The 21499-nt window shown below is 33.8% G+C and overlaps 3 protein-coding genes across 4 annotated transcripts; all 3 read right to left on the bottom strand.

The window, feature by feature from the left end:
* Positions 1-3278: 3278 nt before the first annotated feature.
* Positions 3279-6529, bottom strand: LOC127263211 (palmitoyl-monogalactosyldiacylglycerol delta-7 desaturase, chloroplastic-like). Its single transcript, XM_051292244.1, has 5 exons — positions 5872-6529; positions 5662-5802; positions 4986-5126; positions 3662-3768; positions 3279-3583 (listed from the first exon to the last, which is right to left on the bottom strand). Exons 1-5 carry the CDS (start codon positions 6385-6387, stop codon positions 3385-3387), a joined length of 1104 nt encoding a protein of 367 aa, XP_051148201.1. The 5' UTR covers positions 6388-6529; the 3' UTR covers positions 3279-3384.
* Positions 6530-7659: 1130 nt separating this feature from the next.
* On the bottom strand, positions 7660-9928 carry LOC127263202 (phosphatidylcholine:diacylglycerol cholinephosphotransferase 1-like). Its single transcript, XM_051292229.1, has 3 exons — positions 9529-9928; positions 8141-8278; positions 7660-8064 (listed from the first exon to the last, which is right to left on the bottom strand). Exons 1-3 carry the CDS (start codon positions 9886-9888, stop codon positions 7783-7785), a joined length of 780 nt encoding a protein of 259 aa, XP_051148186.1. The 5' UTR covers positions 9889-9928; the 3' UTR covers positions 7660-7782.
* A 1981-nt stretch (positions 9929-11909) lies between these two features.
* Positions 11910-19683, bottom strand: LOC127263018 (topless-related protein 4-like). Of its 2 annotated transcripts, none has more exons than XM_051291932.1 (26): positions 19500-19683; positions 19176-19324; positions 18866-19045; positions 18633-18746; positions 17932-18090; positions 17651-17849; positions 17374-17572; positions 17027-17142; positions 16634-16802; positions 16281-16390; positions 16124-16193; positions 15573-15646; positions 15377-15472; positions 15193-15288; positions 14863-14990; positions 14510-14744; positions 14274-14411; positions 14099-14197; positions 13870-14013; positions 13677-13787; positions 13407-13586; positions 13200-13328; positions 13020-13115; positions 12730-12918; positions 12479-12645; positions 11910-12391 (listed from the first exon to the last, which is right to left on the bottom strand). In XM_051291932.1, the coding sequence occupies exons 2-26, from the start codon at positions 19253-19255 to the stop codon at positions 12190-12192; spliced, it is 3480 nt and encodes a 1159-aa protein (XP_051147889.1). In that variant the 5' UTR covers positions 19256-19324; positions 19500-19683; the 3' UTR covers positions 11910-12189. The 2 variants fall into 2 exon arrangements, with proteins under 2 accessions (XP_051147889.1, XP_051147890.1); XM_051291933.1 differs by having other exon boundaries at positions 17027-17076.
* Between the last annotated feature and the right edge of the window lie 1816 nt (positions 19684-21499).

The raw sequence follows: 21499 nt of genomic DNA, 5'->3' as shown, positions 1-21499 counted from the left end.
TAAATACTATTATTCCTTAATTCTCGTATAACTCTCGATAAGACGAGAGATATTATAATACAATATTTTTTTATATTCGTTGTAAAAACAAATGAAACTCTTGTTGACAGACGAAAATAGTAATTATTATTATTTACTTTTATTACCATTAGTATCCAGTTAAATTGACATAAAGAATAATTAAAGATAACTTTATTATTGCACCTTTTAATTCAATAAATAAATAAATCGTTGTATATATCCTTAGATTTCCCTATTTATATTTTTAATGTTTTACGGAAAAAAAAAAGTGAAAGCAAAAGCAAAAGCAAAAGTAATAAATTTAAATTTTCATTGTTTTACTGCTTAGATATACATTTGGTTTGGGTACTAACTTCTTTTTTCTGTCTTTTTTTTATTTAAAAATTGAAATTTTCTTTACAAATATAATTAGAATAAACATTTAATAAAATTACTTTGTTATTTTATGTAATATAAAGTTTCAGGTAAAAAATAAGAGTGTTTTTAGTTGTAGATTCTAAAATTTTTAAATTTGACTAATTATTTAATGTGATATAAGGATATAATAACGTTATATTTTGAATATGAAATAAAATATTGATATAATAAAATAAATAAATATTTCATTTGATGTTATAGGGACAAAAAAATTATACAAACCATGTCTATCCTTCAATAGTGTCAAAAAAAAAAAAAAAAAGAACATTTAGAAAACAACTAGAAAGCTTGTTTAACACAACTTTGAATTGAATAAATGATTAGTATTCTAAATTACTCCCTCCGTCCAATTTCTATTGTTCTAAAGTATATTTGCTCGGTTTTTTAGGTGATTGTCTTTTTATTATGAATTGACAAATTTGCCTTTAATTGTATGGTAGATATGAAAAGTAATAAATGGATGAAGGGTAAAAATGTAAAATTTGTATTTAAAAAAAAAATAGGACAATAGTTGTTGGACGTCCCAAAGAGGAAAGTAGGACATTAGTTTGTGAACGGAGAGAGTATAAAAATAATTAAGAAAAATAATGTTGTAATTACATCATTTTCAACACAACTTTCCAAATGACAAATTGATTAGCTATTACTCTTTGAATTTTAACGCATAGTAATAATAGAGCCGACTCGTCGCCGTCCGTCGGAAAAAATCTAATTTAGTATCTAGTTACATTTATGGTATTAATTGAGATTAATCAATATTATCCCGACATTCAAATGAAATATATATGAATAATATATGGGATATAAACAATAACACAAGAAGGATATTAACATAGTATAAATAAATAATACTCTTTGTGTTCGTCTCTAAGGTTACATTTACTTTTTGTTTTATTGTACTTAACATTAAAAATATTATTGTACTTGTATATATTTTTTTTGTACAAATATTCTTCTATTAGTATTATAAGACACCAATGAAAGTATTTTTGCAATTTTTTCTTAATTTGTACTACGTTTTGATATAATAATTAATGTTCAAATATCAACATGCAAAAAGTAAATGAAAACTTTAAAGCCGGACAGAAGTAGTACAACAATAATTATATATTGGCGGTTCATATTTCATATATTGATTATGGCTAATTATAATGATGTTAATTAACCTTAATTATTTAAGTACTTGTGTTTCTATATATATTTAAAATTTTACTATTTGAATTATGCATTTTTTGAAAAAAAAAAGTAAAATATTACTTTTATCCCACATATGGTGAAACATTTACGTTCCGTTTCAGATATAAGTTTTTGGAGATTTTTGTAATTTTGAAAATTTGGACAAAAAAAAAAAAAAAAGAAGAAGTTAAAAATTAGTATTTAATTTGATATTTTGTGAGAAAAAATATATTTGATATGATATATGTTTTAAAAAATGAATAATACCAAACGAGTGAAAATTGATTGCATAATCGGAGCCTTAGTTTTCGGTACAAGAATTTATATTGACAGTATTAAGTATAATAAATTGAGAATTAGTTGATGTGAAGAGAAAAAAAAAATTATAGTTATTTTTTTTAACATTATTCCCCATATCTCACACAAAAAAATATATATTTTCAAATCATTTTCGCAAAACAAACACACTGATAGTGTAGGTAAGACATACCGAAATCAAACAATTGCAGGATATATGGAATAAAAAACGTACATTTTTTTTTTATATATCAAATATTATTTTAATATCAAATTCAAAATAAATTATTTTGAACCAAACCCAAAAAAACACATCAAATTATTCCGGTTGTAATAATTGAATGGGAAATTAGGACAAGAAGTAGCCGTTAGATTTGCATTATTTGTAACTACCAACCTATCAACTAACCCACTCTAATTTTGGAAACATGTACACAAATTATTGGGACAAAAATCTTTACTATATATAGTACACGGAACCCTATCTATATATATAGCTGAATGGGACACGTCACATTATAACAATGAATGATATATACTACGACAAATTTTTTCAAATTAAATGACATAATTTGAACAAAAATTGTTAATCTAAAATATATCTACCATTAATCATTTAGGTCATTTTTTTTTTAAGCTATATTTTTCACATATGTAATTTTTATAAATTAAACCAAATTTTTATCTTTTATATTATACTCGCTATATCTCATAACAAAATATCCATTTTTTATTTGAATTTCTTCATAATAAAGTATTAATTTTTTCATTTTGGTTTGTCAGTATGTACTATCTACTTAATATTACAAATACCCTTACAACTTTCAATATATTACACAAATACAATTACCTTTATATCACACAATACTAATAAGGTTATTTTAGTCATTTTTACTTTATTCATACTATATCCTAATATAATGCTAATATTTCTAAAACTTCGTGCAAAAAATAAATTGATACATAGTTATGGGATAGAAAAAGGGGAGTATTAGAAAGAAAAAAATCACATATACTTCAACTTACAACAAAACAAATCCACTATTATATTTTGGAAATATTTTTCATTTATTTTTATTTGAACACAATTATACTCTTTCACTATTTTATATGCATTTTTTTTTAATTAACTTGTAAAATATTGTTAGGTAAAATAGATTTAAATATATTTTTAAAAAATACGTACAATATAACACAAATTGAGGTGGTATTTTATCTATTAATTAATTGACGATTTTGGGGTTGATTGCTGCACAAATTGGGTAAGGTAATGCCATATTTCAGATCCAAGTTCTTTTAAAGATTTTTAATAAATTTCAAATTCAATTGTGATCCTTTTGTAGAATTTTGACAAATATCTATTTATATTATATTAATTATTTACCAAATATTATGAAGTGAAATTGTAATTGTGGGATCATTAAATCGGATTAAATTGCAAAATGAGTACGAGACTTCTAAGTTAAACGACTGTTAAAGCATACGGAGCTTTTGCCGGCGGTGGGCGGCGGTGGGAAGCTTGACGTCGGTGGCTATTCCGGCGGCTTCTAGAAGTCTGATGACGTACCAAGTGACGTCGATCTGCCACCATTCCAGTCCATGTCTTGCCGAGTATTCGAAGGCATGGTGGTTGTTGTGCCATCCTTCCCCAAATGCAAGCAAACCCACCCACCTGTACATATACAATACCGATTATTCGATAACGCGATCGATCGAGCTTGGTCGAATCGAAGAGGAAGAATACGAATACCAGTTGTTGCGCGAAAGGTCCCCGGTGTTCCAAGGTTGTCGTCCCCAGACATGGCACGCCGAGTTCACAAACCAAGTTATGTGGTACACCCACACGATCCTCACACCCTACAATGTCGCCGATGAAAACGTCGTAAATAAAAACGAAGCGAACAGAAGCATGACATTTGTTATAATTCAGTACAGTACTGACAACACCGCATTTAATGACAGCACATGATATAACGATAGCACACGATTTATTTTAACATATTAAAAATACAAGATATCTACCGACAACACATGACATAATCCCTCAAAACACGTAACGCCATTAATTTCAACACAAAAAATATATTCATACGACAACGCTTACAAGTATGAACCAGGACAACACATGCTCCGTCCCCATTTAATGTAAATTTTAACTATTTTTGTCTGTTCCAAGCAAATATATCAGTAATCATACACTTGTACTAAAATATCTTTAATTTTAAAAATATTACAAATATATTACTCCCTCCGTCCGCTTCTACGTGTCACATTTACCTTTTGCGCATTGTATTAACATTAGACATATTTTTATATTTGTCTTTCTATTAGTATTATAAGATATTAATTGAAGTATTTTTGCAATTTTTTCTTAATGTGTACTACGACTTTGATATAATAATTAATATTCAAATATCAACGCGCAAAAAGTAAATGGGACCTTTAGAGCCGGACGGAAGTAGTATTACATATACAATTAATTTATCGATAAAATACAAAGATAAAAAATGACAAAACCTTCTTATACACATCTACTAACCAATAAATATTATTATTTCATAATCTACTACAAGAAAAAAAAATTACGAACATATATTAATTTTTTACTCATGTCAACAATGTACATATTAGTTAATTCAAAAATGATAGAATAGCTTAATTACAAACACATTTTCACGAACAACACCAAAGACAAATGCGCCGTTGTATATTCAATAGGGCCGGATAAGTTATTTCTACACTAAAATACACAAACAAAGACAAGCTATCACTGCTGTCGGGATTCGGATAATGAGGACCACATAGGCATAATAGTTTCTTTTCACACAATCAACGAGTGGCCCAAAACGAAACAATCTAGATCTGTCTACTACAACATAAGATCTTCAAACCATGTTCTTTATGGCCCTACCATTATACCAATGTGTGAGTGTGAATTCTTGGCAACATTACACAAGATTCAATCCATATTATCCAATCCAAATATCCAATTTCGATTGAAGGATGAAATAAGAACCTAATCTTGATCAGGACAAGAATCAATCAATCAAAATTGAATTAATTAATGTTCATACCATTCCCCAAACAATGTAAGGAAACCCTCCAATTGCATAAAGCAATGCTGCAAGAGCCATTGGATGAACTATGTAAGTGCTTTTCAAAAACCTGTAAAATGGCTGCCTCTCTAAATCACCAACATTGCTCGAATTCCCACACTGCAATTCATCCGAAGTTGTTAATCTCGGATAGCCAACTTCTGAAATTCTATTGCGGGATGACAACTATTTTAAAATTTAAGAATATATATAATTTATTATATGTACAAATTTACAATAAAATTGTGTAAGAATATTTTATCAGACTGATCTCGTAAATCATAATTATCATTCAAATCAACAAGATGGCAAGAAATATATAAATCATAGTTCATAGATAGTTATAAATAAAAACAATTAGATCACAACTTCTTTGATAGATAGATAATCAAAGTTAATCATGTCCAAAATCTCCAAAATAATTTTCCACTTAACAAGAAATACATTTCTTATTTGGTAATTATCCATCCCATACACATTACAAATACCATTCGATCACACTTATTTGCATAAATATCATTCAATTACAAATGAAATGACTATTCAACATAAATTATGATCAAGTATCATCAAGATATTATATTTTTTTCTTATCCTAGAGGGTGTTTTATATAATTTCAAGGACAGATTAACAAAAAAAAAAATTTAAAATTACTCTTTCAAGAACAGTGTTGGTGTCGAAAAGCCAACTCATGTGACTGAACCAGAATCCCTCCTTTGGACTGTGTGGATCCTTCTCTGTATCGCAGAATTGATGATGATATCTGTGTGTGCTCACCCAATCCATTGGATTCCCCTGCAAATTTGCACAAATGCAAAATTATACATACAAATCTATATATATACGTATATGTATTTGATTGACCTGAAGGGCTTGAACGCCGCAGTAAGCGAAAAGGTATTCTAGAAATTTGGGGATTTTGAAGCTTCTGTGGGAGAGGTTTCTATGGAAGGAGAGAGTGATTCCGAAGAGGCCGGTGATGAGATACAGAGCAGCAGCGACGGCAATGGCGCTCCAATTGAAGGTGAAAGGAGCGAAGAGGCAGAGCGTATGCATAGCGACGACGACGGCAACCGTCGCCACGTCGAGGGAATTCCACTTCCGGCCGCGGCGGAAGACGTTCGGTCGCCGAATTACCGCCACGTCGGAGAGCGGAATCCGGTCGCCGGAGTTCGAATCCCTTCCGTCTGCTTCCGCAATCGACGGCGGCGTGGCGTTTACGATTTTTCTCAAGCAGCGGATTCCCGTCGATTTTGCGGTGGATGCGTGGTGGATTAAAATCCTGTGATTGTGCGTGATTGATTTTGTTTGGGGGTTTGGGTTAGGGTTTGGATTTGGGTATTTAGGGTTCGGCGGCGGTGGCGCCAAGAACAGAGCCATTTTTGAATTTTTAGAATGGTGGTGGGATTTTTGTTGGCACTGAGGTTGGATGGCATGGAAGGTGGATGATTGTGGCGGAGATTTGAAGGTTACGTGGCGTGGCGTGGGGCTGCACTGGATAAGGTAAACAGGGTTTAGGGTTTATGTAGGGATTCCATGGAAGAAGAAGCTTGTTTGATCTTGCGGTCAGGATTTTTTTGGTAAATCATTATTGCAAGAATCAAACACACATACATACAGACAGTAATTTTTTTTAGTTAATTTTTTTAAAATAAAATAAAATTGTAAATTAAATTTATTTTATTACTAATTTTGATAAAATAAATAATTTTATATTTAATTATTATTATCTATTCACACAAATTTTGTTGCATTTGCTATTTTCATTTATTTTGAAAATAGTATTTTGTATGGATTAATTATACAGTGAATGTGTAAATCGAATGTGACATCCTAGAGTTCGGCCACGACTAAATTTTCAGTCAATAGTATACAAAATATGAAAGCGTTGGAGTTTAAAATGATTTTCCTTAAAAAATTGAATGACATCTCCTTATATTAATAAATGTTAAATGGAACTCCGCTATCATGTAACATTCGTTGTGCGATGATCAGATGATTAATTATCTATATGTTTCGCACAGCGGCAGATTTCATGTAATACTTTTAAAAATATAAACAGTGTCATTCAATTGTTTAAAGTAAAATAAAAATTTGAACGGAGTTTAAAAATCACAAAAAATTCTAATGCAGTATTTTTTAAAATATAAAAATATACTCTCTCCGTCTAACTAAAAGTATATATCTTTCTATTTTAAAATGTTCAATTACAAGTAAACATTTTACTTAAATATCTCACTTTTTTCACAAATATTCTTACTTTATATCACATTGTTACTTTAAAAAAAAAAAAAAAGCAAGGAGAAATATATCATTATATTACTTTTAATTACCCATTAAATATTTACTTTGTGTGTGACGGCGAAAATATTACATAATTTGTAAAACAGAAGAAAGATTTACGCTGTTGGTGGGAATGACGTGTCGGTTTTGAGTGTGGGTTTGTGTTTCGGTGAAGTCTGCCCAGACTGCCCTGCCATGTCTCATTTATTTAATTCTTACCATTACAATTACACTTTTGGGCAGTTATGTTCAGACGCGTCTGTCCGTGGGAGCTGTCGTACTGTAATAAATAAGCACTGCTGCAGTGTCACCTACACCCCCACCAACCTTACCATATAGAAAATAAAACCAAGACTTGAAAGAAAAGTCTGTAAGAAAGCGGAAGCAGCAGCATTGCATTTTAATTCACACTCCATAATAATAATAATAATAATAATAATAATAATAATATACATAAAAGATAGAAAATTGTATTAAAAATATAAGTAGTAATTAGTGGTTGAGCTTGTGGGAGATTTGGTACTCGCCGGCGATGGAGTCGAAGAGCACTCCGGCGGCGAGTCCGGCGGCGAGGTCGATGGTGTAGTGGCCGCGCGTGGTCAAGAGGCGGAGGATCTGGAGCGCGTTGAGGGTGTCGAAGAGGCGGGCCAGGTGGCATCTCTGGAGCCTCTTCATGTCCTGCGACGCGATCACAGAGGCCGCCACGTGTCCCGAGAAGAACAGGAAGAACCCCACGTTCCCCACCGGGAAATCCGCCCCTGATCCCAAGAACCCCTGTCATGAATTAATCAATTGATTAATTATCTAATAATGAATTATTAATTAGATTAATTATAAGTGAGTGAGTGACCTGGGGTAGAGGGAGCTGGGTGGCGTATCCTAGGATTCCACGACAGGTGAACATGAAGAGGGCTGCAATGGTGGATCTTGGCCGACCCTCGATCACCCACGTCCATAATATGTACATTGTTTGCATCCCCACAAACACCTTTCATTCTCAATACATACATATTATATTATTTTTTCCCAATTTCAAGAGTCAAATTTATTTTGGTGTTTTCGCTTATTTTCAATATTAATTATTATATATAAATTAAAGAAATTATAAAAATATTTTTACTAGTGATTATAATAAAAAAATATTTGTAAAAAAAATATATTATAAAATATAAAAATAATTTTAATATTAAATATAATTACATAAAAATAAATGTGAAGGGGACAGAAGGAGTACTGCTTACTATATATTTTCTTAATTACTCCACCGTTATACATTCGTCACAGTTTTTACACTCATTTTTTTATTAAACCCTCAAACATGGACTTCGTTTAGATAGATATTTTTGGAAATATTTAAAATTTTGAAAAAAAAAAAAAAATATTTAATTTGATATTTTATAAAAATAATAATAATAATAATATTTATTATAATTTTTTTTTTAAAATAATAAAGAACATCAAATGAGGAAAAGTTTAACATGTAAACAACAAAGGAGCCTTTTTACCTACTCTGAATAAATCTCTCATCTGTACTAACAATTTTATATTTTTTTCTTTATTGATGAAAATTTATGATTTCTTTCCTTTTCCATTGTATCTATGTATCTATTTGTTTTACTATTTTAATTATTCAAAATCAATTTATTGATTTATTTGTTTAGTAATTGTATTTTTTAATATTCAAAAATAATTTGAGGCAATATTACAAAACCATGGGTTTGCTTCTTTAAGCAAATTTGTCCCAATTTTACTATTTAACTTTGTGTCTCACATCAAAAACTATTTTTTCATACTTAAATTCAAATCAATGTTTCTCAAATCCAAAAAAAAAAAAAAAAAACCCTGTATAAAAAAGCTATTAAAAAGCAAATGGGACTAATAATGATAAAAAAAATAAAAAAATTTATTTTATCATTTTCTCATAAAATAGTAATTTCCGTTCATTAAATTTATAGGAGTATTTGTTTTCTTTGTTATTAAAACTCAACACATATAAACATTATTTATGAACGAAAGAATTTTAATATTTTAAATATAAATGAAAAAATAAACACTAGTAAAAAATGGAAGCATATAAAATACAAATATAAATACTAGTAGAAATTAAGGTAATGTACAGATAGATATATAGAAAGAGATACTAGAGAGAGAGAGAGAGAGAGAGAGGAGGGGGCCAAGGGGGGTTTGTAATTATCTGTATGTATGTATAATGTATGTATAGGCGGGGGGCGTCCGTACCGTGTTGAGGCCGGCGAGAAGGGTATTGAGGCGGGGGCTGGCGGCGAGGCCGCGGTGGAGGGCGGCGGTGGCGGCGAAGCCCAGATCGAACGGCTGAGAGGTCGCCGGGATCATGCGGAGCGTGTATTCCACCGCCATGAAGAAGAGTAGGGAAGCCGCCAGGACGCACGGAATCGGGTGGCGGACCGGCAGCCGGAGCGCGTCCGCCGCCGTCCATTTCAGGAAATGCGCACTCTCCCAGATGCCGCCGGCGGAGGAGGACGGCGGCGGAGGCGGCGACTTCTTGCGGGCTGTTTCGGGGGAATGTCGGACTCCGCCGTTTCGGGGAGGGGAGCGGAGGCGGGGGGCGGCGCCGGTCATCGTCGGCGGTGGTAGTTTGGGAGGGGACAGTGGGTGGGGCGGGGGTGGGGGGATTTATAGGGACGGGACCTCGTGGCGGAGATTTCGAGGACTATTTGTGAGGCTGGAGCGTGTTCGGTGCGGGCCGGGCCGGGCCGGGTCAAGTTGAGGTGTGGAAAATATAAAAGTGAAAATTTATTTGATTGAATCAAGAAAATTTGGTAAAATAAATAGTACTCCAGTATGCCTTGTAAAAGTGTTTATTTATTGATTTTATTATGTCTGTATAAAAAGACAGTTTAATTTTTTTTGTTTTTTTTTTTATAAATTTATTTATACAATTACTACCAATGAATCTCGTATATTTCTTTTATATATATATATATATATTCTATTTTAATTTAAATTTTACGGTTGTATTTGTTTTTTATGGATTTGAACAAATTTTGGTTTGGTTTTGGGTTTAATAATAAAATAATGTACTAAGATGTTTTGAAAAAATATATATATATTTTTAGTAAAAAATCGTAAAATTCAAATAATAAAAATTTGAGATTTTTGGGTAAAAGAAACAAGCCTGGTTATCAATCAATCCTATGAAATTCTAATTCTATTTTTATAAATAAATATACACAAATTATTAAAATACTGGATTATTTTTTTTTCATACCCAAACATTTTAAATGTAATTTTATACTAATGAGAAAGTAGTTGAATATAATGTTTAATGTGTAAAATTGATATATACATATATTTGTAGAACAACTAAATTATAGTATACAAAGATTTTTTTTTTTTAAAAAAAAAAAAGTGCTAAACTGAGCTTAAAAAAAAAAAAAAAAAAAAACTATTATACTGATTATTTACTTCTTATTTTTCCATCCAAACTATATATTTATTTTTTTTTAGAATAGATCAAGAAATATTGAAATATGTAAAAAAAAAAAAAATGACAAATTTGTACTTTACATTCTTCGTAGAAAATGTTTGTATATTTGTAATTTATATAAAAATTAAAATAATTTTTATACCAACAGAGATCAGTATGTATATTGGTATGAGATAAATAAAAATAACAAAATATATACATTTATCTGGGAATGTGTTTGAGTGTAGAATGGGAATGTGGTTTTTCATAGTAAATATTAAATCGAATAAAGTTTTATAAATTACGTATTGAATTCATTTTAAAGGACAATATTATGGCCATACTATTTTATATGTTATAGAAATAAAATTATCCTGTATTTTTTTTAATTATCTACAATAAAAAATATCGTGGCCTTACAAGAAATACTTAAGAGTATTAAATAAATGTGATATTAATTGAGTGTGTTCCTAATTCCTAACCAAACATTTTAGGTGGAGTGATAGAAGAAGCATTTATTGCCCATTTATATTAGGCAGATGGGACACAATTATGGGTTTTGTCTAAATAGTCTTCGTTTCGTAAATAACTCATATAGTAGTGATAGTGAGTGTAAAATAGATTTTAAATGCCCCTATTTTATTTAATTATTATGAAAAAATAAAGATAATTTTATAAAAATGTAAAGAGATAATTACAAAATAAAAATAAAATTATTATTTTGAAAAAAACAAAAATGACAAAATAGGATTATTATTTTAAGAAAAAAAAAAAGTACTTTATAAGTCCCACGATGAGCCATTTTGAAGAAAATTGAAAAACAAATATATAACAATTTAGCCCAAAGCAGATAATATTTGAGTTAGGCCAATTCTAACAGAAAAAAATGTATTATCTATTATTGCAAAATATTATATAAAAATTCAAAAATATCATTTAAATGACCTGATAGTATAATCAAATGATATCTAGTCTAGATTAGTAGGTCATGAGTTCAAAAAAATAATGACATCTTAAAATACAAAAAAAGGTATTACATTAAATACTCTTTTATAATATTATATAACTTTTTCATACATAAAACTTCACAAGCTACACAAAAAAAGTAAATAAATAAAATAAAAACACTAAAGATAAACTGTGGTTTCAAATAAAAAAAAAAAAAGAAAAGACAAAGAACAAAAACATTAGTACAAGAATCATCATCTCTCATAGCAATAGTAATAGTATATCATCATCCCCACAACCTAAACTTCTACAAAGTCCATCCCTAACCAGGATGTGAATGTCATCCATTCTTGCCCTTTACTTTACTTTCATCAATTTCTTGAAAACCCCAAAACACCCCTCTCTCTCTCCTCTCTCTCTCTCTCTCCATGTTGTTCTTCTATCCACATTTCAATCTATCCATCCATGCACGCTTAAGCTATTTATGAAAAGTTGAGAGTACCTTACTACCTCGAAGACTGATCCGCCGCCGACGGAGCGGCGGGGCTCCCGCTCGTTCCGGCACGGTTTTCTGGTGGTGGCGCGACGCCCCATTTGCCTTCCGTCTCGAGAGGCTCCATCAAATGCACTTCCCCGTTAGTGAGCCCGATTGCAAACTGGCATGGCTCTGATGGATGGGCTGCGATTACCACCGGGTACGCCCTCGAGCTGTTGCAATGCATTTTCGATCGACATTAGCATAACGACGAATGTTTTTTACGATTTTCGTTAGTAATATGTGTATATAAGACGTACTTTGGGACAGGATTTAGATATGCCGACTGGGTGATCCGGCATCGCATTTTCAGCCCTGCGGTGGTGAAGATGCACAGGCTTCCGTCGTCAAAGGTAGCGTAGATCGACTGGCCGTCGCACGAGTATGCGGCGTCGGTTATCGTAGAGTTGGAATCCCGGGTAATCCACTGTCATAAAAATCGACGCTTTTTTTTGTCAATTCTTCGATGCATGGTTCTCCATTGGAAAAGGTTTTGTCAAGAAGAATTTACCTGATGGACGAGATCGAGTTTCGGAGCTTCAAATACGGCGATCTGAGTCTCGTGGATGACGAGTATATGCATCTGATCCGGGTGAAACTGTAGCCGCGTCTGCGCCAGAGCTTTCGGCGTGCGACCCGTTGGAATCGTCAACGATTTATGCGCCTTCCTATCCCATTCTTGGGTACCCCAAACACATAACTGGAAGGAACACGGTGACGTCGATATACATATATATATATATATATATTCAATACCACAGAATGAATAACTAAAGGATATGTATATGCAAGCAAACATACCTGAGTATCGGCACCTGCGGATACGAGAACATTGAGAGTACTCGAAAAGGCAAGGCCAGTCACCCTTTTCTGATGACTTTTGAGCTGGGTTTTCACCTGCAAACAATTCCAAATGATTCGAATTCGATTTTGTGGTAATAAATAGTAAAAATAAAGATTCGGTAGGGAGCAGTGGAGAACCTCGTCAAGGCGGACGTTGTAAATCTGTACGGTGCCGTCCTCCATACCAATAGCGACAATATTGTTGTCCTCGGGTCGGAAGGCAAGAGACGTCGCTGCCGGCGGCGGGAGCATGAAAGATGTCATTGTCTGCAGAGAAGAGTGTCAAAGTTATAAAGGCCCCAACCATATGCAAGAATCAAATGAAATCGAATGTTATATTATTACCTTGAACGTCCCCATATTGAAAAGCGAAATTTTTCCTCCGGATGCGGACATAACATAAGAGTCATTTTTCGAAAGCGCAAAGCAAGGAACAGCCATCTCGAGGTTAGTATCACTGATGTCGTTGGTCATCAAGATTCCGCTAGGGGGTTGCCAAAGTTGCGGTGGCACAGAACTAGTCGCCTGTAAAAGAGAGGATTGTCGAACTATACAAGGACAAGACAAGACGAGACGTTCCGTAAAAAGATTCGACGTTGAAGATAAGTAACAAACCTTTCCAGAAGTATTTCTCTCGGAGCGTTGCCATTTCCACAGCTTGTGGACGGCGTTGTACGCCAGTGCTAGAATAGAACTTCCAGCATTTGTATAAATCAATCGCACGATCTGAGATGAAAAGAGTGGCTTCCTTTGTAAATAAACAAGAAGTTTTATATTGTCGTCGACAAGAAATGAATGGATTACTTACCCTCACGGCCAACAGATTATCAGGAAGCTTTGACGCCCGAAATTGAGATGGCTCACTAAATTCCGTCATCTTCCATGGCTTGGGTTTCTCAGGCTCATCGGGAATTCTGGCTTTTAAATCAGGTAAACTCGGTCCAAATTCGTTCTGTCGAATGATAAAAATAGTTGTTGAAAAACCGATGTCATGAATAGATGTTGCAGCAAGTAACTTAAGGAAAACTGCGACTCACCGGGGGTGTGATAGCGACGTTCCTCGGCGAACTCCGATCCGCAGCGACGCTGGTTCCCGGTGCTGAAGTAGAAGCAGAAAACGGGCTAATGATAGGTGCCTGCAGGACAGAACAGTTTAATTACAATAATGCGTTCAAGCAACTCAAACATAAGGGAAAAAAACATTATCTTTACCTTTGAAGGTCCAACACGACTTTCTGCAGATCGCATCAGTCGAATACCGTCAGTATTGGCAACTATTTTGACAGAATTATCAGTTGTTGATACAGCCAGCAGTGTTCCGGCCTTGTTAAACCGAATGGAAGGGGAAGCCTGGTGGACAACATAAATGAAAATCACAGTTCCTATCTAATTATGCGACCCCGAAAACATTGAAAAATTAAAGTGGTGTTCATAAGGTTCAACATTACCTGCAAGTTACCCTCGGCATCAATGCTACACAAAACGTTTGAATTGTCCATGTTCCAATATTTTATTTTACACTCATCACCGGCAGCCAAGTACCGATTCTTAGCTGTATCAAACTGTACCACTCCAACCGAGCGTTTTGACAGCCCATTATATGTCCTCTTGACAGCTCCCTCAGTCTCGTTCCACTCTACAATGTATGACTCGCCATCTTTGCTTGTGCCACATGAGAATAACCTAACATTTATTGAGACAACCAAGACGAGAATAATTTAGCAACAAGCATGCCATGAAAATCAGGCTTCGATTGAATTAGTGAAGAAAAAATACGAGAAAGAGAGAATAGTGTATTTACCTAGTTCCATCATTACTGTAAGCCATTGTTGTACAACTCCGGCCTGGTGCTTCATAATCAACTCGGGAACCCAGAGTATCATATAGCCAAGCCTTGATTTTTCCATCAATAGAAGTCGAAAAGATGAACTGAAACAGGAAGAAATACATTGTGACGCAGAAAACAACCGAGGCTGGGGAGGGGAGCGGGGGATCAGGCATGGAAAATCAAACATCAACATGACCTTTATAGGAATCGAGCTTAGATACTAAAGCGATACAGAATATCAATCAATTTGTATATGCGGGATTCTACAACACATGTTTGAAAATGTCGTGAGCAATTAAGTACCTCAATATTTTCCTTGTTATGTGGGCATAAGGAATAAACAGGAGCCTCGTGACCATCGAACGTAAACTGCTTAGCTCCGGTGGCAGCATCCCACACCTTAAAAAAAAGCAAAACGATTCAGATCTTCTGCAAGTAGTGTCTGATGTCATATACCACAATCCAGATAAAAACAATTAACTGCAACCTTGATTGTCTTATCGTCCCCACAACTTATAATGCACAGTTGCTTATTCGGATTAGAGAAGGCAAGATCATTAACACTGCCCATGTGTGCCTCTATCTGAAATAATAGGCAAACAATTTTAACGCTCACCTCAGAATATCAGATCAAGTCAAAAGATATCACATCAGGAACAGAGTTAAAGAAATCAGATACAAACCTCAAGGTGGCCTCGTATATCATCGCCGCCCATATAAGCAAATAAGTGAACAATGTGTTTTGCATATGCAACACCTGAAAGAAAAAAGGGTGATAATATGATTCGTATGCAAAGGGAAAAAAACAATTGTGATAATATAAAGCTCCAGTGCACATTATGACACCCTCCTCAAAGTCACAGCATAAAAGCTCAACTCGAGAAGAATTGAATTTATCTAAGGTCTAAAATATGTGATCAGAATATTAACTAATGTCATTGCTTGGTTGAAAACTCTGCAGATTCTAACTATATAACCAAATTTCAAACAACGGTCATGTTTAAAATGAGTTGGAAAAGCAATTGTGGTTCCATAGTCAGCATCACTGCATTGTTAATGTTTGAGTCAAGCTTAGCAACCCAAACAAAACCCAACCCATGTCGCCAAACTCACCTAAGGAAGGATTATGATTTGCCACTCGTGGTTGATGATGGAAAAATCAAATATATTTCATGTACAATTCTCACAGGTTCAGATTGCTTCAGAAAATAATTAGAAACAATGAAACACATACCGAAAAGGTTTCCATCAGGACTCCAAATGACGCGGTTTACTGAGGCATAAGCATCATTGATCATGTTGGCCTACAAGAAAGGACCAGTCTTTGCTTATTAACAAATTCACTCATAGATTATAAAAAAAAGTTAAATTTCTCTATGCAATAATCATACCTGAAGTGTCACCGAGCAATTTGCCTTATCCCACAACGTAAAAGTCCTTACTGCAAGTCTCACCTTGCTAGCCACATCCCATAAAATGAACTCACCGGCATATGTTCCCACTGAAAGCCAAGAAAGAAAGAACACAATGCTAAAGAATGGAACATGTATTTCTAAACTAGTCTCTGCGTGTTCAAACAAACATTACATTTTATACGCGAATGAAACAACCGATGCATAGGTGCAATAACAGAAGAAACACCATAAGAAAGAAGCCAATGCCATATTCCCACACACATTTCGTAATTCCTCAGTCAACAAGTTTGAAAAACAGGAAATTAAATCCAACAACAGGGCAAGGTTACCTAAAAGTATATTATGTATTGTTGGGTGGAAATCCAAGGTCCTCACAGCGGAGCCCTGTCTCAAAGTTGCCATAACCGTCTTGGGTAGCTCATCGGTTGCGACGCCTAAGGGATGGATGGACAAACCAGGAAACATACCAGGCATAACATTGCCGGGCATATTGCTGACCTGAAGATGATGTTTGTATGAAATGATAAATATTGTAAATAGTCAATAGAAGCATTATGAGAACGGATAATGAGGCTGAATATATTGCTCACTGCAGAAATTGAAAGTCCATAATCCTGGCCATAAGATTACAAACTTCAATGATACTCAGGGGGGAATCCATGTATGCCATTAACAAATTCATGTCAAAATGTAAAACAGGACATCCGATCAAAATAAGGTACCTCCTCAGGCATTCCATAGGGTCTTTGCCTCTTCAGCAGATTATCAGAGTCTGCAGTTTGATAGTCCATGACGGGAATGTTAGAGGGAGGAGTCCTAGGACGCTTTATCATAGATGCTATCATGACAATTCGACACAAAACCAACAATGGATTAGGTAGAAGATACATGGCCAAGTGAAAGGAGGATACCACAAAATTCGTCAATTATCAATGGTTCTGCCAGTATTCGTTAAATGGAAAACATACACATACTCTCAAAGATAATGTTACCAAACCTCAAAAATTGAGTATAACATGAATATGCTAAAACCCAACAAGTAATCATGAATAAGATCAAAAGAGATTACCAGGATTACTCGGGGGAGTTAAGCCTATAGATCCTATAGGAACAGACTGATGCGGGACAGAGGTCGGATTCGCTGCCGACTGATTGGACATAGACGGGTTGGCCATTGACGGATTGGCCACTGAAGGATTGGCCATCGTCTGATTGGCCATCCATCCTGCAAGTGAATTAGCCAAAGGAGCTTGTGCATGCTGGAATGCCTGTTAATCAAGTCACAATAATCGTATCATAAATTTTTGAATGATTAATGGAGTCTGCAATTCTCTGCAAATACTTACAACAGGGCCCATTGATGGAAAACCGCTAACTTTAGGGATTTGGCTTGGGATTTGACTCGGGATTTGGCTCATCAGCGGATTAGGGGCTGGAGATGGAGCCTGGCCACCGTTTGCTTGTCCACATGCATGGTCCACAAAAAGTGTCTTTATATCAGGATTCGACTTTGGATTCTTGCAGAGCTGGTGCTGCCAATTCAGACTGTAATACATAGAACAATGATAATGATGATATCAATATCCTCTGAGATTTAACAGATAAGGCAAATGGAAAGAGTTTATACCTCTGATTAATCAGAGTTCGCAATCTTGAGTTCTTCAATGGAGGGAGGTGAAGTTTATCACGAAATAGAGGATTAGCCTCAACCAATTTCTTCAACTCACTCAGCATTATAGTTCTAGCTGACTTTGTGTCGCCATACTTTGAAAGCTGATCATTTTCCCTGCCATGAACATTACTTCAATCGTAAACAGGGAAGACAGAGGAACAATTATAGAGTTCATAAATGGAGGAGCTGAGAAAATCCCTTCACCAAAAGAGCAAAATCACATTGTTTTCACAGAAATTTAAACCCCATAAATACCATCCGAACAACATGAACTCCTACACTCAATTTTTATGCAATCTGACAGCCAAATAAGATTCAAGGCATCAAGAACTGAAATAAAATAGCCTTGACAAATATCACGATCTAAAATTATTTGAATGCAAGAGACATCCGAGAGCTTGCCATAAATCACTTCCGACTGAATTCAAGCTCATATAGATATATCAGAAACTCATCATCCTTGCACTACTGGACAATGAACACATCTAAATGCTTTTAACAATGCTACTACTTACCACTGGCCCCATTCTGTGGTATCAAAATTAAAAAAATCATAATCTTTGTGAATGAAAATTGTTTTTCAAAGAAGCCCATCACCAATTGCAGAATAACATTCGATTTACACAAACATCTGATGTAATCAAATTATTATATACCTGAAGTTCTGAAGGGTCAACAGCAATGCAATTTCCTTAAACAGGTCCTCATTGAATGATGAAAATACTTTTAAATCTTTGACAAGAATCTCCACGGCTCTGGCATTATCCTTTCTGAGATTTTGAATCAAAATCAAACTTAGTTCTAATTCCTCCAACAACTTAATTAGATTAGGTGAAGAATAATAAACAAATAAACAAATATTTAAATATATATATATATTAAATTCAACCTGTCCAGGGCTTCCAGATACTTTTGCTTTCGGATCTCAAAGAAGATCTTCATCGAGTATCTGTTGTCCTCAAGCTTTGTAAAACCCGACAAATACTTTTCGACCTCCTCCCATTCTCCATTCACCACCATATCTTCAAAGTACTTCATGTTGAAGAAGAATCCAGATTCCTTCTCCAGTCTTCGATCATTCCCCAACACCCAAAATCAACATTTAGTCAACACACATTCAAAACTGGATCACCCACCAAGAAAACACGAAATCTAAATTATAAACAAAAACAAACAATGGTAAAAGGGGAAGAACTCACTTGTGTACGGTCTCCTTATACTTTTCTTCATCCAAAAACTGGAGGATTAAAACGACGAGTTCTCTGCTCAACGAACTCATCTTCTCCCCAACGATCAAGCAATCCCCACGCTCCAGAATTCCGAAATACCGCAGAAATCCCTCCCAGGACTGCCCAAATTCATCAAAAACCACATCAATCCACGCTATCCCCACCGCAAAAAACAAATAAAAAACATCAAGATTAAAAAAACAACCGCGCGACAACAAACACACAAACCAAAAACATCATTGAACAAAATAAGACACGCACAACCAAACCAAACCATACACAATTTTTTTTTACCTCGGAACTCTTGAAGAGGGTTAATTAAAAAGCACAGATCGAGAGAGATTTCGGGTTTTCCACCCGCAACTTTCTTCTTCTGCCCCTTTTTTCCCCTCTCCTTCAAGCGCTCGCGCACAAATCCTCTCTGTCTCTCTCCTCTTTCTTTCTCTCTCTGTCTCTCTCTAGATTTGCAGTCGCTTTTCTTCACTGGGGCTGCCCTTTATAAAGCGAGTACTGTGTGTTTTCACAAGAAAATTAAGGGCAACGACAGATAATCAAAGGAATCCCCACGCGCCTACCCGCGCGTGCCATCAAACGCTCCCCTCCCTGGTAGGACATTTCGGCACGTGTCGTGGCGCGTGACCGCGGCTTAGTACGTGGGTATAGATGAGATGACGCGTGTGATGACCCACCGCCGCTCTGGGTTTAGACGCGCGTGGGTCTTCTTATTCCTCAAACTTCATTATAACTGAGTGCTGATAAGTCAAACCGCTTATATAAGATCACATGCGTATCTCCGTGATAAGCACAAGTGCTTATGTTTGGTGATAAGTGATAAGTGCATTCATTTCGGCAAACTTTACGTGCTTCGAGAATAAGAAATAGAGTGGGCAGTTGTTTATGCTGAAAACATTATACTCTGTAGGTGACGTGGACAATGACTTTTTAAGTTTGATGAGATTTTATCCTGTGTTACGCACCGCACGGTCCAATTCCACGTCAGCAAGTCTTCGTTTTTTAAACCATTTAATGAATAAAATAGAAATTATAATAAAGACAGTAAAGATCTGTTTGTTTGGTGTTTGATTTTTTGTTTGTTTGTTTTGATTTGAAAATATCCCTCCGTCTAAATAGTTCTATTTTGTCATTTTGGTAACTACTTCTTCGTCTTTTTATAAAATTATCGTCAATTTTTTTTTATAATAATTACTTTAAATAAGGTATTTTAGTCTTTTATAAATACTTTTTTTATCCATGGTGAATATAATATTTTTATTTTTTATTTCTTGTGATCATCTCAAATGTCTGTATTATTTTGGGACAGAGAGATAATAGATTTTTTTGTTTAAATAATTTTTTGTAATATTTTTTTATTTAAAAATTAAATCTAACCAAACACTTTTTTTGGTTTTAATTTTAAGATAAATTTTTTCATTGAAATAATTATTTGATATAATATTTTAAATATAATCTTCCCAACTTTCCCATCAAACATAGCCTAATAAATTTTTTGGACAAAAATTGGATTACTTGTGATTTCTGTCAATAAATATTTAATTATTTGGGGGTATGTTTGTTATGATTTGATTATGATGGGTAAATTATTTTTTTAATTATAGTCACATGTGATTAATACTATTAATTTATTGAATTATTCTATTTTATCCAAGGGATAGAACTATAATATACTGTAAATTTTATTACATAATTTGCTAGTAAAATATATGTGGATAATCTTTATTTTTTTTTTAGATATATTTTGCATAAATATACTTTTAAATTTATATAGAAAAATTAAATGGAAAGATTCAGACACTTTTGTTGATTAAATTTAGCATATTATATATTAAATTATTATTATAGATATATATTACTTGAATATTTCATACCTACAATATATAATAAATAAAAATATTTTGGACATAAATTCAGAGGAAAGAATAAAGGTAGAAGACATTTTTATCATAAAAAATAATATATACTCCCTCCGTCCCATTAAAAGGTTACCATTTTTTATTTCCGTCCGTCCCAAAATAAGGTTACTATTTCCTAATTTAGTAATTGTACTACCTACTTAACATAATAAATATCCTTTCAACTTACAATATATTACGCAAATGTCATTACTTTTATATTACACTATACTAATGAGGGTATTTTTGTCTTTTTTATTTACAATCTAATATAATATTAATATTCAAAAATTTACGTGCAAAAAGCAAACGTCACCCTTCCAACGGGACGGAGAAAGTATTATTATATATGAAATTAATATATTATATTCCAGGAATATTCTA

This window comes from Andrographis paniculata, unplaced genomic scaffold (assembly GCF_009805555.1).
Source record: "Andrographis paniculata isolate CXL003 unplaced genomic scaffold, ASM980555v1 Contig66END, whole genome shotgun sequence".
Lineage (NCBI taxonomy): Eukaryota > Viridiplantae > Streptophyta > Magnoliopsida > Lamiales > Acanthaceae > Andrographis > Andrographis paniculata.
Note: the sequence above shows the minus strand (reverse complement) of the source record. Positions and strands in the feature narration are given on the sequence as shown.

Coding starts and splice junctions, on each gene's coding strand:
- LOC127263018 (XM_051291932.1), bottom strand. CDS start 19,255: ATGAGTTCGTTGAGCAGAGAACTCGTCGTTTTAATCCTCCAGTTTTTG. Junction 18,747..18,865: donor TATCTGGAAGCCCTGGACAG/GTTGAATTTAAT, acceptor TCAAAATCTCAG/AAAGGATAATGCCAGAGCCG. Junction 15,289..15,376: donor GGGACGATAAGACAATCAAG/GTTGCAGTTAAT, acceptor CTTTTTTTTAAG/GTGTGGGATGCTGCCACCGG.
- LOC127263202 (XM_051292229.1), bottom strand. CDS start 9,888: ATGACCGGCGCCGCCCCCCGCCTCCGCTCCCCTCCCCGAAACGGCGGA. Junction 8,279..9,528: donor TTCTCGCCGGCCTCAACACG/GTACGGACGCCC, acceptor TGAGAATGAAAG/GTGTTTGTGGGGATGCAAAC. Junction 8,065..8,140: donor CCCAGCTCCCTCTACCCCAG/GTCACTCACTCA, acceptor AATTCATGACAG/GGGTTCTTGGGATCAGGGGC.
- LOC127263211 (XM_051292244.1), bottom strand. CDS start 6,387: ATGGCTCTGTTCTTGGCGCCACCGCCGCCGAACCCTAAATACCCAAAT. Junction 5,127..5,661: donor CCAACACTGTTCTTGAAAGA/GTAATTTTAAAT, acceptor GATGAATTGCAG/TGTGGGAATTCGAGCAATGT. Junction 3,584..3,661: donor GACCTTTCGCGCAACAACTG/GTATTCGTATTC, acceptor GTATATGTACAG/GTGGGTGGGTTTGCTTGCAT.